We start from the raw sequence: 17,338 nt of genomic DNA on the forward strand, positions 1-17,338 counted from the left end.
ATGTTCAGGGCGAACTATGGAAAAATGTTTGTTTAAATATTACGCAATATTTTGTCAAAACAGAGTCATATGTTATTTTTTTTAAAGGACATGACCTTGATGTAAGCGAAGGTTTGTTCTGTTTTCTTTCAACAAATTAGTCACTCTGTACTTTGACTTCAATATTAAAGTTTGAATAGATCACTCAAACTAAGGACTGCTACACAGGTAGGTAGTATATGTCAAATGTTAAAATCTCCCAATTCTTTTAATCTTTGGGCTGAAGGAAGGACAATACTCGGTGTATAAATGCTCAATCAACAATTCTTTATTTCCATACAATTCAACACTTTTGAGCATAAACCATCCGGATGGGGAGAAATGCATGAAGAGGGTCACAGCAAATCTCAAACTGGTGGAGGGTTACTCAAGCTCTTATAGCCTCTAGTGGCCCCCACCTACTCGTAAAAATCTAAACATTCACATTCTTTCTCTCACACGGCGCCTAAGTTATGACCTCGGCTCCTTGTTTTATCTCCTCCTGATGAGATGGGGCAGAAAATCTCTCTGGTATGTTCTGTTCTCTTCTAATCAGACAAATAAGGCCATGACTCTCTGAAAACGGTATTTCTTATAACTCAGCAGTATAATGCATCATAAACAATATCATTCATTCACAATAAATCAGCAGTCTAATCTGATACAAATCAGTTTAATAAATCTAATAGTTATCACCTCTACAGAAGAATAAAGCAGACTAAAACTACATAATAATTTCACAATCATTAATCAGGGATATAACATGGCATAAGATAATATAATAATCTCACACAAAGTAACATCCTCATGGATGGCATAACCCAAGGTTTCCTAGCAGAGCATTGCCCAAAGCATCCCACTGCTGCTGACTTTCCTTCCCTAGAGCATCCTGGTGCCAGGCATAGCTGGACTATGCCCGGTGGGCCTATGGTGATTTTTCGTTTTTATGGGCCGATGTGGTTTTTTGTTGTTGTTTTTTGTAACGGTATAAACAATGAAAGGTGGTGGATTTGCCAGATGCTAGCAGATGTGTAAAAATGACTCAGTTGTTTGGTGGTGACTATGGCGGAGTCCACAGAGGCCAGCAGGTGGATGAGGGAAGGGGAGGCAGGAGGAGGAGAGACCCGAGGCGGCCGCTGGTCCGAGTTTCAGGTGAACTGAACTTCGGGTAAGAACTTATGACCTGCAGTCTATCTGGGTCAGATATAAACCAAGTTCAGGTGTAGTTTTTTTTTTTCGTTGTGCTGACGTTTTACAGTCAGTTACAATAACTCGTACTAGCTAGCATGACGGAGTTTCTATACAGCTGGGTGGGTGCTATGATGTTGATACCATAGTGAACTTTATTTTATTCATAAGGTTAGTTAGTAGAGTTGCCAACCGTCCTGTAAAAAACAGAATCGTCCTGTATTCAAAGAAAATATTACGCGTTCCGTATTGAGCTGAAAAGGAACGTAGTTTGTCCCGGACTTCAGCTAGAATGAAAAAAGACACAAAGCTGGAGTTATTCTGCATCTTTACGCTGTAAACTGCCTCTTCTTCTCTCATTCTCCCCCCCTCCCTCTCCTGTTGCTGTTTCATTCATGAAACTGATCAATGATCAGCTGATCGGCTTTTCTCTCTTGTTTGTTTATCGCTCACTTTGCGCCAGAAAAAGGAAACCAGCGCTAAACAACAGCAGCACGTTTAAGCTTGATCAGCTGTTGTTAGAATTTGTTTAATATTAATTTCTAGTATCAGCTGATGTTTGCTGGAGCCACAGCTGTAAAAACTGCTGGTCATGATATCGGTGTGGACACAAAGAAATACTTATTCTCATTTAAAATGTCTAGCTTTTATTAAATAAGTATCTGAATCTTACAACCAAAGTTTTTATCTGATGTAACATGTATAGAAATCATACATATACCGACAAGACCTGGTGCCAGGTGTTCCCTAGGTAAAACATGCACATGCACATGATCGTTCACATCATGTGAAAGAAAACACAATTCATAAGACCAGGCTAACTTTTTCCATTGCTCCATGGTTCAGTTCTGGTGCTCATGTACCCACGATTTTGGTGATGGACAGGGGTCAGCACAATCCCTTCATTTCAGGGGCTCAAAACTAATTGGACAAATCTCTCTGCCAGGTCTTTACTTTCATTTTCTGTTTGTTTTTGAGCCTTTCTGTCTGAAGTTTAGTCTTAGACAAGTGAAATTCATGCTTAATTGGGTTAAGATCAGGTGACTGACATGGCCATTCTGTCAAGGTCTGCGCTGACAGACCGTGAGAAGTGTAGAGTTGTTGTTTTTGTGGGTAAAGGTGAATGCTTGGAGATGAATTGAGCTGCGGTTTGGGGAAGGCCTCGAAGGGGACTGGCAGATCCCCATGTACTAAATAGAAGTGAATAGATAAAGAATTGAAAAGGGGAGGGTGGGGCACATAAACGAGAATGAACAGATTGCAGAACTGGGGGAACCTATATAGATGAGAAACGGAAGGAGTGTGTTTGAAGGCGTCGTTCCGCTCCAAATTCTGATACTTAATTTCCAAATATGTCTGATCGCTGTAGCTCAGCATGAAAATAATCCAGTTTTCACTCCCAAAGATTGAATTTTAGTCATTTCGCATTTAACTATATATATATTTCAATAAAAATAAAAATAAAAAATAAAACCTAATGCTATGCCAGCTTCTAGCTTTGATTGATGGTGTGTAGAACAAACTTCATGACATGAACGCCTAAAAATATTAAGTCAGCCAAACACATCCAAAGTTTGAGGCTGTGAGTAAAACAAATCCGACTGAGTGCAAAAACAGCTGCAAACCTGTGTGGTTATTACAGTAAATACAGCATTCTTTTCTCTGTATGTTTTATTTTATAACCCGATTTATTGTGAGTAACACGATTGTTAACAGCGGGAGAATTTTGCTGAAACACACTGATCTTTACAGTCACAATTTGTTGTCTTTAACAGTCTCAGTATTTTTCTTTTCTTGTTTGTCTGAGGATTTCTCTAAAACGTGTCGATCACAATTAATGATAGTCTGGTAAAATAAGTAGCTTTGTTTGGAGTAGTGCAAGACTTGGCTGTGTCATGGTTTCACAGAACAGCATCATGAAGATGTAGTGATAGCCAGTTTGGCCAGCAGGTGTCACTGTGGAGATGGTTTCAGATTGCTTCAAAGCCTTGACACAAATGCTTTGAATTAGGGGTGGGTTTTGATTATCGATTTTCCCATTAAAACTTCATGCACATCTCTCTCTCTCTCTCTGTGTGTGTGTGTGTGTGTGTGTGTGTGTGTGTGTATTTCAAGAACGATTTCCCATCTAAAAATCGCTGTGTCCAAATTCAGGGAAAGAATGCTCCGAAGGATTCTAGGTACACAGTAGGTAGTATCCTTTAGATTTAGAGTGCTTTGTTTAGCTGTGGAGGGTAACAACTGAAAATATGAAATAAACACGCATGTAAGCTAAGACTCTCTAAAAAAACAGCATTTGTTGATTGACTCGAAGAGCAAGTAACGTAATATGGGTCAAGTGATCAGTTTGATATCAATCTTTTGTGATACACCGTCATATTTACATTATTTGTACAGTACGAATGATTTGCTTTGGTACCTGGTCAAACTTAAGCTCTCCTCTGTCTGCACCAAACTGGCAGGCAGCAGCTTCTCCCCCCTCCCTCACATGTGTAAGTGCTGTGCTCAGTCGCCCAGTGCCTGAGCTTCGATCATACCACAATTAGGGGGAATTTACAACGGTGCGCTCTGTGCTTTGAATATTGTGTGTAGTTTTTGTTTTATACAGTTGTCAGTCAGGCATCTAACTATGAAACAAATCACACTCCAAAAGACCCCAGGCTTCTGAAAAAAATTACCCGGGCTTAAGCCCAGTAAGCCACTTGCTTTACATCGCTTTGGTTCCTCGTTTCAAGGACTTGAAGTGCCTCCCCAAGAGTGACAGAGAGAGAGTGGATAAATGTTTACAGATTTTTTTGTTAACATGAATGTTCAAGATGTTCAATAAACATGTTAAGTTTGTATATTTTCCCTTTTTCTCGAGTCTGTTTGCTCATGCAAAATGAAATGCGATTAATATATACTAAAAATGAATGATATTTAATCGTGATTAATCAAAATTAATCCACAGTAACCCTGTGATTAATCTGATTAAAAATTTTGAATTTAAGCATACATTCTTTGTGTTTATTCTGCATTTACTTCATTATATTGCATAAATGTCTGTTACAAGCTTAAATATGAAGTTGAAAAAGTGTAATTGCAGCCAGGCTATTGATCAAGTAATTGCAATTAATCGCGATTAATTACAGAAAATTGTGAGATTAATTAGTTCATTTTTTTTATTGACAGCACTAGTGCAAATATTTAAATGTCTTCCTTACATCCTGATGCTTCATGTTGCTTCAATTGGTTCTAATTTCCTTTGTCTAAATCTTTTTGTCAAAGGCCCAAGGAATAAAACAAACTTTACTGGCATCAGTTTGTTTTAAAGACACAAAAATACAGATAGTTACTCAAGTCTCAAGTGCGATACGAAGAATGTTTGCCTACAAAGTCTATCATTATTATTATTATTATTATTATTATCAGTAGTAGTATTAGTATTATTATTACTTTATTTATTTACTTTTATTTTGTTTTGTTTTGAATGTGAAGGACACAAAGAACAGCTGCTGTCTGTTTAGCTTCTGGACTTCAGTTCAAACCAAGTTAAAGGCGTATGACACATCCAAATTCATACCTTCAGTTCCAACAAGTCTAACCAAATGTAAACATTCAAGACTATTTTATCTAAGAAAATGTCATCTTTGAATTTCTTGAGGCTAATAACATTTTGTTAATAGTTGAATACAAACTAACAATCTACTGTCATGGTCCTGGGTCGGTAACCCAGTGTTTTGATTTTTGTATTGTCATTATTATTATTATTGTCATTATTATTATTATTATTATTATTATTATTATTATTATTATTATTATTATTATTATTATCTTGTTCACCAGTCAGTTGTGTCTTATGTCACTCCTGTCTCTGTGCTCCATGTTCTTTTTGTTCAGTGTCAAGTCTGCATCTCTGTATTATACTTCCTGTTTTACATTGATGGTCCCTTGTCTAATGTCAGTGTTTCTAGTTTTGCTTCACCCTTGTCCTGTCATGTTTGATTGCTCCCAGCTGTGCTCCCCTAATGTTTCTCATTCCCTCGTTTCCCTCAGTGTAATTTAACCCTGTGTTTCTTTCTGTGTTCCTCATCCTAAGTCACTCGTTTCCAAGTTTCCTCGTGTCTAGCAGCTTTTAGTCTGAAGCTGACATATTTACAGATCCTCATGACTCCTTTCTTCATTCTCTGCTCACATCCTCCTTTTCTCTTTTCATCACCTTAGGATCATCTTTCTCTAAGGGTCGACCAGGTGTCCTTGCACTTTCCTTCTGCTTTCATTACCAGACATCTATTCTCCATTTTATATTCATCATACAAGTCGAGCTAGCTCATATAAGTCAAGCTATCCTTTTTTTTTTTTTTTTTTTTTTTTTACCAGAATCCATAAACATGAAAACCACATTGGGTGACACATGATTTAACTAAATCAATTTACCAGTCACATTGAGTCGACATCTTCCAACACTGAAGCCATAATCAGTGTTCACCTCACACAGGTACAGACCCGAGTCATCAGTCCTGAGTCTGGACAGTTGAAGTCTGATTCGTCCTTCTCTGAGGGCGTCTTTGTCACTCTGGACTCGTCCTGAAAACTTTTCATCCTGAGACTCTGACACCTCAACACCTTCATGAACATGAAACAGGACTGAGAGTTTATCGCTGATGAAGTGTTCACAGAGGATGTTGAGAGTTTTGTTGGATCTGTCAGGTTTGGTGGTGAACGTCCACTCCAGTGTGATGTTGTGGTTCTCCTCTGCCTGATAGGAGGTCTGTGTCACATTGACTACAAATGATCCTGTTGAGGAGACAGAGAGGGAAAGAGAAGAGCAGACACACTGAGAACTGGAACAAATCTGTTGTTGAGCTTTATTTGGAGTTCATAAAGTGAAGTTGTAAACTAACCAGAGACACATGAGGTGAGGATGATGAGCAGCAGGATCCTGCAGATCATCTTCTCCCTGTGAGAGGAGACAGAGGTGAAGAGTCATCAACACATGAGGTCAAAGGTCAGTCAGAACATCTGATCCTGTTCATGATCCTGATTATTACACCGAAGACCAAAACTACATGACATTATCCTGTGAATACAAATAATAAATAAATGAATAGGAATAAATTTTAAAATAACTCACAGGGAGGATGAAGATTTCATAAAGAAGTCAGCCTGTCAATGTGTGATCAGCTTCTTATCTCTCCTGTGAGTTCTCACATTCTTCTCTTTCTAAAACTGACTATTACCCCTTCATTTTCACATTCAGTCAAATATGAAATGTTTAGGGAAAATATGGAAAGATGTTTGGGTTTAAATATTGGGTAATATTTATTCAAAATAGAGTCAAATATTACTTTTAACAAAAAGGATGTGACCATAGAGCCGGTGGTTCCACCTATGGGCGGAGTCGCTGCGTTCCTGCAGGAAGTCCACATGTGCAGGCAATTGAGCTGCCAGAACTTAAGTGCTCTTAATTTTGTAGCAATTTCTTGGTTGTTTTTTTTCTGTTTTTGCAGCTTAAGGGGTGCTTGTTTCACCTGCATGGAGAACTCCATGTTGTCTGTTCACAGCAAAATTTTCCAAATGCAAACACCACACCTCAAATCAACTCCAGTCGTTTTATCTGCTTAATTAATAATGACATAAGGAAGGAACTGCACACACCTGCCCATCAAATAGCCTTTGAATCAATGTCCAATTACTTTTGGTCTCTCTAAAAAAATTGTGGCACATGTTAAGGAACTGAAACTCCTAAACCCTTCATCCAATTCGAATCTGGATACCCTCAAATTAAATCTGACAGTATACACATTATGTCCATGTCCATTATATAAATAAAATTGTAATATGTTTCAATGAAAAGGTAAAAAACAAAACTTGTGTCAGTGTCCAAATATGTATGGACTTAACTGTACTGTATGTTTGATCAGTGTAGATCAGGATGACAATAATCCAGTTTTAAGTCCCACAATTTCGCAAAAAATGATTATATAGAAAAAAAATAATAAAAATAAAAATAAAATTTGGAAGTCAAAAATGATAAATGAGCTATTTTGGATGGTTACAGATTCAGTCTTTGACAAAGACAACACCACCTTCTGTTTCAGGTAGGCCGCACGGTGACATATATGTTTCCGTATCACTTGATTATTTGTGATTAAATCTACAAGCTAGGTGCCGAAGGCTGAAGACACCGAAGACTAGCCACACATGTTTTTTGAAGGTGTCTTTAGGCAGCACTACCGGAATTCAACAAAGTCAGCCATCTGTCAGTAAACAATACATGCACTTCCTGAGCTCAGTTTATATAAAAACATGAAGGTGGTTCCTAATCAGCAGCTTACACCCTCCCTCTCAGAGCACATTCAGCAAAATATACTTAGAAAGCCATCTAAAAAAAGACTTATTTAAGGTGGACCCAAAGACTACTGCACATTTTTATCAGAGCTGTGTAACTTGTTTGTGCTATCTGATGGTCTTTAGAGTCAAAGTAAAGCTAACAATACCCTGCATGTTGACAGGAGAAAGAGTTACAAACATAACAGCTAAGGTGGACCGGATTTCTCTCTCTTAACTACTATACTGTGTGACAATAACTCAGAAAAAGATTGAGATTTAAGAGCTGATTAAATAATTTTTAATTTTGCAATTTGTGACCTTAAGATGTGGCAATAAGAGCCACGAGGACAACCTCTTAAGTGCCTCATTTTAAAGTCATGCTGAAGGATGTCTAATTTCCTACAGTTAATCTGTATTAAAGAGGAGGCTGAGGAAGCTACAGTCAAGCAATGAACTGCACTTTACAGGTTTTACACAGGTTTGTGAATGTCGTCTAAATAAATAACATTTACATTAGTAATATATATCATTTTTTTTTCATCTTCTTAAACTAGTTGACTTATTTCTTTGTTAAAATGACTCCTAACTCTATTACTGTTACAAATACAATCTAAAAGCACCATCTGTTGGTTACATGAGTTAAGAAAACTAAAACGTCCACATCAAACAAGTATCTATGGCAAAACAGATGGATTAATGAAGGATAATTCAGATGAAGAAGACACATAATTTACACAACTCCTACTCCACTTCAGCATCCACACTGCGCGCCCGAACATGTTCTCGTTTGCTTATTCTTATCAAGGTCTATCCCAGCTATCATATAGAGAGTAGAGACAAGCAAACAGAAATGGGCAATTTAGAATCACCAGTTATCTAGAAAGCCAGAGTACCTGGAGAGAACCTGGGGAGAACATGCTCTGGTCAGAAGGGTTGAGTCCCTCTGAGGCAAGGAAAGTGAGGAAAGTGTGATTTTTAGGACAGTCGAGCCTATAACTGGCGGACACAGCTTACAACAACAACAAGCTGCAATGAACGAATGCAAAACAAAGCCAGGCTGGATCTGCGGGGAAAATGAACCGATCCCAATTGGGTCTGATGCCCTCATAAACATTGGTCCCCTCTGCCATCCCCACTCTACCCCATGAGCTCACTGCACCACCCCTCCACTCCAGACACCACACCCCTGCCACAAAGTCAGTATCAGTTTTCCAATAAAATTGGACTACACCAGGGAAAGGTCACTAACGACTTACCCAGTATTTTTAATGGTGCAGCCTGTCAGCAATGTAGCAATCGCCCGATAGCTCAGTCTCCAAGAGGACATTAATTGTGTTTCCTCTTAACATTCACTTGAATTTCTGCTGAAAGCCAGTATGATTACATTGCTTAAATTGCAACTAGATTTTCTCAGCATAGTCTTTTCATACTCCAAAACTTTGTGGCATCCTAAATCACAACTGTCCACACATCAGATTCAACAACAACAACAACAACAACAACAATAATAATAATAATAATAATAATAATAATAATGCATTATTACTTATTAGTTTTACATAAATATATAAAACTAATAGCTAATGGTTTCATCTTTTTAAACCCTCATATTTTATATTTCTAGCTGTCACCTCAATCCTAAGCGAATCACTAGATTACTATTGTTATTATTATTATTATTTCATTCATTATTTATAAAGCAAACAGTGAGTTGTTCACTTTCAGTCCAGAATGCTCCACCATTACATGGAGTTGTATGCTGCACTCTGTAGGTCAGGGCTGAAAGAGGAAACAGAGCAGAGTTTCACCACAGGGATGGGATGCTCGAAACACATGTTTAAATGCTGTGTCCAGCTTCTGAAGCACAACTACTTCGTATCGTGCCCCGAATCATAGTTCAAAAACCTCGTTTAGACCAGGACTAAACAAGGTTTTTGTGCGCTTCACTGCAGTTTCGACAGGTGACATACCTGCTGCTTCCAGGCATTGCGAGGCACTATCTTTCATTAACCTGAGTCATTTGTAAACACCAAATTAATCTCTTTGATGCTACCACTTTGTTTTGTATGTGTAAGAGAAAACAATACCCCATCTATCATTATTGTTATTATTGTGGATTGTGAAGACCAATATGAGTCATTCAACACTAAAAAAGTGCAATCAAGTAATCAATCAGATATTATATAGTTATATATAAATAATACAGAAATACCTATTTTGAATGACTGCTGTCATATAGATGAGAGGCACAGAGAAGACAGGGACAAATGCAATTGTCAGCCTGGGTGAAATGGACTTTTGCAATTCATCAGAATTAGTTCTTGAAAATGTGATGTTACCTTTTTATAAAGAGGGAATTTTGTCTTTTTCATTTAAAAGTATATATTTTAAATTAAATTAAAATGAAACCTAATGCTTTGCCAGCTTTGACTGACGGTGTGTAGAACAAACCTGATGACATGAAAGCCTAAAAAACTAGAGTCAGCAAAACTGATCCAAGCCCTTGTTTGCGTCATTGTTTCACAGAACAGAATCATCAAGATGTAGTCATAGCCAAATTGGTCAGCAGGTGTCACACAGACCTCCTATCAGGCAGAGGAGAACCACAACATCACACTGGAGTGGACGTTCACCACCAAACCTGACAGATCCAACAAAACTCTCAACATCCTCTGTGAACTTTTTTGTTATGGTGTGTTTGTTTGTTTCCCATTCGCTATAGTGTAGTTGTGGTGATTAGTGTGCCAATTATTGTTGTATTGTCTTATTACGTTATCGCTTGTATAGATTTAATAATCCGTGATCTTTTTTGCATTTGAGCAAATCAATTAATAAAAAAAATAATTGATTTACCAAATTATTTTCAGTTTAAAGTGACTACCACACCTTAATGAACTACCACACCTTAATGAATATTTATGTAAATGCATTTAATATCCTCCACTTCCAACAACTCTAGTGTGCAAATTATTGTGTCCATTGTCATATGTATGCACGTTTTCATCTGGGCGTTTATTCACTAAAATATTCTCTCAGTGAAATTCAAAATTCACTGAATTTCTATTCAAAGTCTGTCCTAAATCCTGGTAAAGATGAACGTTTTATATAAAAGAGCTCCTAAAGCTGTGAGGAGTGGTGAGGAGGACTTGTGAGAGGCTCAGTTCAGAGAAATATGTTGGAATAATGTTGAGGAAAAAAAAAGGGAAACTTTGTGTAAAACTGTCATTTACTGTATCTCTGTGATCTTTAAAGGATCACTCACCACTGATGTCATTATCAGGACAAAGTGAAAGCTGCATGTTTGCATTTCAGGTGTGCTGATTGATTCTAGATGTCAACTCTTGTAAACAAATCATTCCACCTCAATAATCTTCAGGCTGGTCCGCTGGGATGTGACAGGTCTGTTGATTCCAAACTGGTTTTCTGTGGGTGTGGAAAGAACAAACTTAATAGTATTACTAACATCCTCATGAATCCTCCAGTTTAAGGTGAGTGAGAAAATAGCTACCACACATTAATGAATATGAGTTCCAACAACTCTATAACCTAATGGTACATTTTCACAGCTGCATGTATACTAGTTACAGATTATAAAAGATCCATCCATACGTAAAAAAAAAAAAAAAAAATTTAAAAAATCTGTAAAACTTTTAGTAAAACTTTCAGTAAGACTTTTAGTTTAACATAAAGAATTTCTTATACGTTTCAAATGTTTTCAAACACACTGAAATTTAACCATTTAACAGTGAGAGAAACGTATGTAAAAAAAAAAGAAACAAACAAACAAAAAAATTAATGTTTGCCTTTTTATGCAATGTGTTTTTCTTTTTTTATTACAGTGTAGCTAAACTAATGGAAAGCTATTGTTGGTGATTGCTGTTTACAAATAGAACAGTCATAAACTATAAACTAAGTCATAACATTTTCATTTTTCTTGACATTAACATGCAGAGGAAAAGTATGAGTGAACTTTAACTGACAGAGTGCACAAACATTAATGCTCTTTACAGTCTGTTAGCTGTCAGTAATCTCCACAGTTTCTTATTACTGACTGTTTTATCAGAGGTTTCTTCATAATTTACACAGAGGCCAGTCTCCATGGACAGAGTTGATAGACTGATGGCAGTTTTCAAATGTTTATTGAACTGGCTGCAGTTGCACTGGGGACTGGAGAGTGGCTCAGGAGGGGTGGGGTTAATGCACGCCAAGTACTTAATGGTATCCATGCACTTAAAAGAATGATGTTATCTTACTTCCTGGTATGAATTGCGAGGGGGTGGGGCTCTCAGGTAGGCAGGCATATGGATCTCCAGGAGATCTGCCATCCTTTCAGCCACTAAGGACTCGGGATAATGAGAATATTTACAATTGGTGTAAATGGTAGTCAGGTTAAAGCCAAATTCTCTGCTTGCAAGGAAGAAAGAAGTAGAGACACACAAGTGAGGGAAGGAAGAATGAAAACAAAACCCCTGAGCCTGCCCGAACCATAACTGTTCAACACAAATAGGGTGATACTGTTCTGGTTGAATGAGTACAGTAATGAAAGTCTGTTTTAACCCTTTATGGACCAAGCATTAGGCTGCCTGGACTTATTTGGTAATTTTGGCTGTAAAAGGGTGAAAAATCATATTATAAGTGAAATCTTTTGCACCTTTTTTCAGAATAACCTCAGCTTTCAAAATCTGGCAGTCATTTTATGTTATTTTATTGCTGTGACAATGGAACAACAGTTAAGAGTGGAAAAAAAATACAAATCGGACGTTTTTTCAGATTAGCTAAGTGGAAACTGATATTCAACAGGAACAAAATGTAACACAACATGAACTTTAAATATGAACTATACTAAATATAGTAGGCCACTCAGTTTTTTAAATATCCAAGGCTTTTGGGGACGTTCCCACTTCTCCACACCCGCCACTCTGCTCCGTGAGTCATCAATTCTTACATGTGATTGGACCGTTGCAGCTCGTGCTTCCTAATGATGCGCAATAAAGTTTCGTAAAGCTTGTTTACTCGTCTTTCAGTCACCTTTTGAAATGTATTTCTTTGCCAAATGGTCAAGAAGTTACGCTAGTGCAAAGCGCACCTAAGTGGAGGTGGCTTTTCATTTTCCAGAGCAGTAGCTTGCAAACCATTTGTGCTATCATAATACACCAAATATCCCTGTAAAGCACAGCTTCTCTTCTTTCAGTAACCGTGGGAATTTTTTCTCTAGCTCAAATGGTCAATGAGGTACGGTAGTGCGAAGCGCACATGCTAAAGTCTAGGCGGAGTCCAGTTTTCCTTTTGTGTTCAGATAGCAGTAGCTTGTGAACGCTTTGTGCTACAGTAATACACCAAATATCCCTGTAAAGCGCAGCTTCTCTTCTTTTCAAAACCGTTCACATTTTCGCTCCAGCGTAAATGATGACGGAGTTTCAGTTGTTTAAAGAGCGCTTGTAAATGGGCCCGCCGACGGGCCCATGGTAAATTTAACAACTCAGAATAAAACACATAAATCTGTTCACATCTCTCTTTAAACAGCCCATAGAAACATTATAAACACTTTATTTGTTTGTTCTGATACAAATGTACCTTAAGAAACTAAATAACAGATGCAGACACAAAAGTCCAGGGCTAAAAAATAAAGCTGAAAGCTGCAGTTCCTCCAATGTCCACTTCAGGCTGGCTCTCCAAAACTTCAATGTTAAAATGTGCAAAATGAAAGTCAGGGACATTCAATATCTTTATAGGATGATGGGAAAAACTGCTGGCGATGAAAAGTAGACGAGTCAAAAATTAAAGTTCTCTGACATTTGAAGAAAAAGACTGACTCCTGACCAATGAGAGGGCAGGATACAGTGAACTGATTATAACACAGAGTGGTAAATATGTTAAACCTTATTTTTTAGTTTTTGTTTTTTTCTCTGGATCAAAAACACATTCCATTTTAAAATACTTATATTTATATGTGCATATATAAGCCAAACTAACAAATTTTAGGAGGGTTTAGAAAAACGTATTTTTTTTAATATCAATTTGTCAGTTTACTGCAATGTTAGTTATATTTTTCGTTAACTACAGTTACCGTGGACAGTTGGACATAATTCTATGTTGGTACCTGACAGATCCCCATTGTGATGTCATCAGGCTATGCTGGTAACTCTGACTCTGCCCACTGTGTCTCTGGAGCTCTCAGTGAGTTTTAAACTGGACACCAGTGGTTTGTGTGGGAAGTATTTGTGGTTGCAGCGGCACCAAAGAGGCAGACGAAGACAGTATCTTCTTGCTGTAAGTATATGTTTTTTGTTTGTTTGTTTAGGTTTTCTGTTGAGTTTTTTTTTTGTTATGAGTAGCACCACAGAGCACAAGAAGGTTCAATCCAACAGCTCCATAGAGCTCCGTAGAGTGCTGTGGCTTTAAGCCATAATAATGTGTACTTACCATGAGATGTTCGATCATGTTCTTTAGTGAAGATGACTGAATTATGTGTTTTACTGAAGCTACAGCTGTACAGCTTTGTGCACTTTTTTTTATACTATTGATAAATGTTATGTTTTATATTGAAGGCTTCCACAGCCCTATTAAAACTGAGCCAGAGACACAGTTTTTAAATTTGAAGGACCGGCTGGGCTGCTTAATCCAATTTCAATTTTTTATTATTATTTTTAATTTGTACGGTACAGTCATTTAAAAAGACCAGCACATCCTTATTAAAGCAAAAAGTGTTGCAGATTGTAAACTAAGAAACCTACTTTAAGGATTTCCTTAAAAAAAGACTAGAGGTTGCATCAACTGTAGAATTGTTTTTGTCTGTTCTTTGAACTAAAGCCACAGGTAGGTGTGACTGAGCTGGTCCAGTACAAGATGAAGTCACACTGGCTTTCGTTAGAAAGAAATCACAAACTCCAATGATCATCAGTGGTGGACAGCAATCACATTAATGTAATGGATGTGAGGATGCATTAAGATCACATCAGTGTCTAATGTGTTTCAGCTGCATTCATGAGTTTAGAGCACATTTAACTGATCAAATCATCTTCACTCGAACCATTTAACATAGACAGGTCAATCGATTTATTCTAATCACTGCAGCATCCAGTCAGCTAAGACTCCAACTGAAATCTAATGGCATTATTGAAGCTCATTAGCTCATTATTTGCGTAAAATTCATGCTACTGTCATCACTAGTAACTTTTGTATTTACAACAGTGATAAAAAAAACAGTAAAGTTAAAAAAGACATTGTGTAAAATATTTTCAGATGTATGCTGCTGTTTTTGAGTTATCTGATTTTAAAAAAAATTATACCACATCATTTTGCACCATCTTGTGATACAAGTTGGTATTGCATGCAAGTAGAGCCTTAATCACTATAGTTTTAGATGTAAAGTCATAGATCCTTTTTTTTTTCTTGTAGCTTTATTCATTTTGAGGGGTTTAAATTGTTATTCAAGATGGACTTCACACATAATTTGAGGCACTTTGTGACAAAAGGGGGTCATTCTCCTACACTCACAAGTGGGAACCATACCACTGAATCCCTAATGTCCTGCTCTAGTTACTCACTGTTTCTGCAAGGGCAGATTTATCAGAAACCATATTTTATTTTATTTATTTTTATAACAGTTTTGTCCACCTCATCTCCATTTCTTTACTTGTTTTGCTCTGTCTCCTCTCACAGTGAGAAGATGATCTGCAGGATCCTGCTGCTCACCATCCTCACCTCGTGTGTCTCTGGTTAGCGCTTCACTTTATTTCCAAGAAAAAATACGACTGCCAGAGCTGTTTTTGGATTAAGAAAATGTAACTGTTTAATAAATTATATTGCTATACTTGCATACAATTCCTGAAGCAATAAGAAAGAATAAGGGTGTTAACTAATTCATGAATTGATTATGAAAACAACAATTCAGCAGCATGCTTTACACTGCATTAATAAGTACTTCAGCTGTCCACTAATTTATTTATTAAGGTCTCCATTTGCTATGTTTTAATGCACTGCTATTTCCTGAGGTGCACATGAAATGTATGTAACCACTAAACACATATGGAAAGCAAAGATTAGCACAAAAATTGGCACAATTAAGCAAGAAGATCAAGGTAATTAACATCTGCATTTATTTTTAGTGTATTTATTAGCACATTAACACCATTTCATATTAATCATTTATTTATAATGATTTACTTTGGCCATTTCAGGACTTTGAGGCATCCTAAATAAAACTGGTGCTGGAATTGTGTTTATTAAAGCATTAACAATTTTATTTGTCTTATAAGGTCCACAAATGGTCAACTTTAAATGCCACATAAGCAAAATAACCAAACAAGTATAAAGCATTTAAAAAAAATAATACTGGCCTTAAAAACCAAGTTTCTAAAATCAACTACAAATTCAGCTTTCCATTGGGCTGACACTGTCTTTTCCAAAGTTTAGGAGCTACAACTTTAAAACTATGGTCACCTCATGAGTAGCTGAAATGTCTTTATTTATGACTTTTTGTTTTTAGAATAGAAGCATTCTGTTCATCATGAAACCTCGATACATGCAGTTTCTCAGTGTGTCTGCTCCTCTCTTTCCCTCTCTGTCTCCTCAACAGGATCATTTGTAGTCAATGTGACACAGACCTCCTATCAGGCAGAGGAGAACCACAACATCACACTGGAGTGGACGTTCACCACCAAACCTGACAGATCCACCAGATCTCTTTTTATCCTTTGTAGCTTTTCTCACAAATTGCATGAAATATTACCTGACCGTGTAATCCCAGAAGTATTAACCCCAAACAAAACCTTGTATCGTGTGGATCGTGGTGAAGAGGTCACAGATTCTCAGGACAAAGACTTTACAGGAAGATTGTCTAGTGACAAAGACGCCCTCAGAGAAGGAAGAATCAGACTTCAACTGTCCAGACTCAGGACTGATGACTCGGGTCTGTACCTGTGTGATGTGAACACTGATCATGGTTCTGGCTATAAGAGCTGTCAACTCAATGTCACAGGTATGTTATTAAGAAGAGTATTTTGTCTTTTTTTGTTCTTTTTCTTTAAAGATGATTTCACTGTTGATTTGCTTAATTGTCATTTATAACTGAAACATACAGCATAATGTGCTTTCAGTGACAGTAAATGATTGTCAACAAGTATCTTTGGGTCTTTTGAAACAGCAGCTGATGAACTTCCTTTGAGTCCTCGAGCAGAGAGACGGAGAAACATCAGCTTTTCTGCTGGAGTGTTACTGCTGATTGGAATACCAGCAGCAAGTGCCGTGGCTCTTTTTGTCTGTGTTTTTTGGGTGATCTTTTGTAAAAGCGGATGAGATGTGGGAGACACTCCTTGTGGAAGAAATGGTGATCCTGTTAGTCTAAATTTCCATCAGGATGCTGTTTTTTACCTTTAGTTACAGTCATAACTCTGTCTTTGTTCAACATCTGTTTTAAATGATATATAACAGAAAAGCAAAGCAAAGCTTTTCTGTGTTGCATTATGTTCCTGTCAGGGTTTGATCCAAAGTTAATACAGCACCAGTGACTGATGTGAGTGTACAGGCTATTATACAAAACAGCTTCTTATTGTATTTTGATGCATGCTCAATCATCCAGGTAAGTAAATCCCCAAAGGTTGATTCTGTTTATCTTGACGTAGCGTTTTCAATGGGAGAAACGTTTCGTCACTCATCCAAGTGACTTCTTCAGTCTCAGCTGACTGCAGGTTTCCCAAACCTTATAAACAGTACATTTGCACAATGACTGAAACCAGCCCACTGAATCAACAATGGGCTGTGAGGTCAATTTCTTGATCATTAATAACCAAATTGTCATGTCCATTGATTAAAAAGCTTT

The 17,338-nt window shown here is 37.3% G+C and overlaps 1 protein-coding gene across 1 annotated transcript; it reads left to right on the forward strand.

The window, feature by feature from the left end:
* Nucleotides 1–13,647: 13,647 nt before the first annotated feature.
* LOC112843490 (uncharacterized) lies at nucleotides 13,648–17,113 on the forward strand. The gene is made up of 4 exons (XM_025902231.1): nucleotides 13,648–13,788; nucleotides 15,181–15,236; nucleotides 16,097–16,498; nucleotides 16,664–17,113. Exons 2-4 carry the CDS (start codon nucleotides 15,188–15,190, stop codon nucleotides 16,813–16,815), a joined length of 603 nt encoding a protein of 200 aa, XP_025758016.1. The 5' UTR covers nucleotides 13,648–13,788; nucleotides 15,181–15,187; the 3' UTR covers nucleotides 16,816–17,113.
* Nucleotides 17,114–17,338: the final 225 nt, after the last annotated feature.

This window comes from Oreochromis niloticus, linkage group LG3 (genome assembly GCF_001858045.2).
Source record: "Oreochromis niloticus isolate F11D_XX linkage group LG3, O_niloticus_UMD_NMBU, whole genome shotgun sequence".
NCBI classification, from domain to species: Eukaryota; Metazoa; Chordata; class Actinopteri; order Cichliformes; family Cichlidae; genus Oreochromis; species Oreochromis niloticus.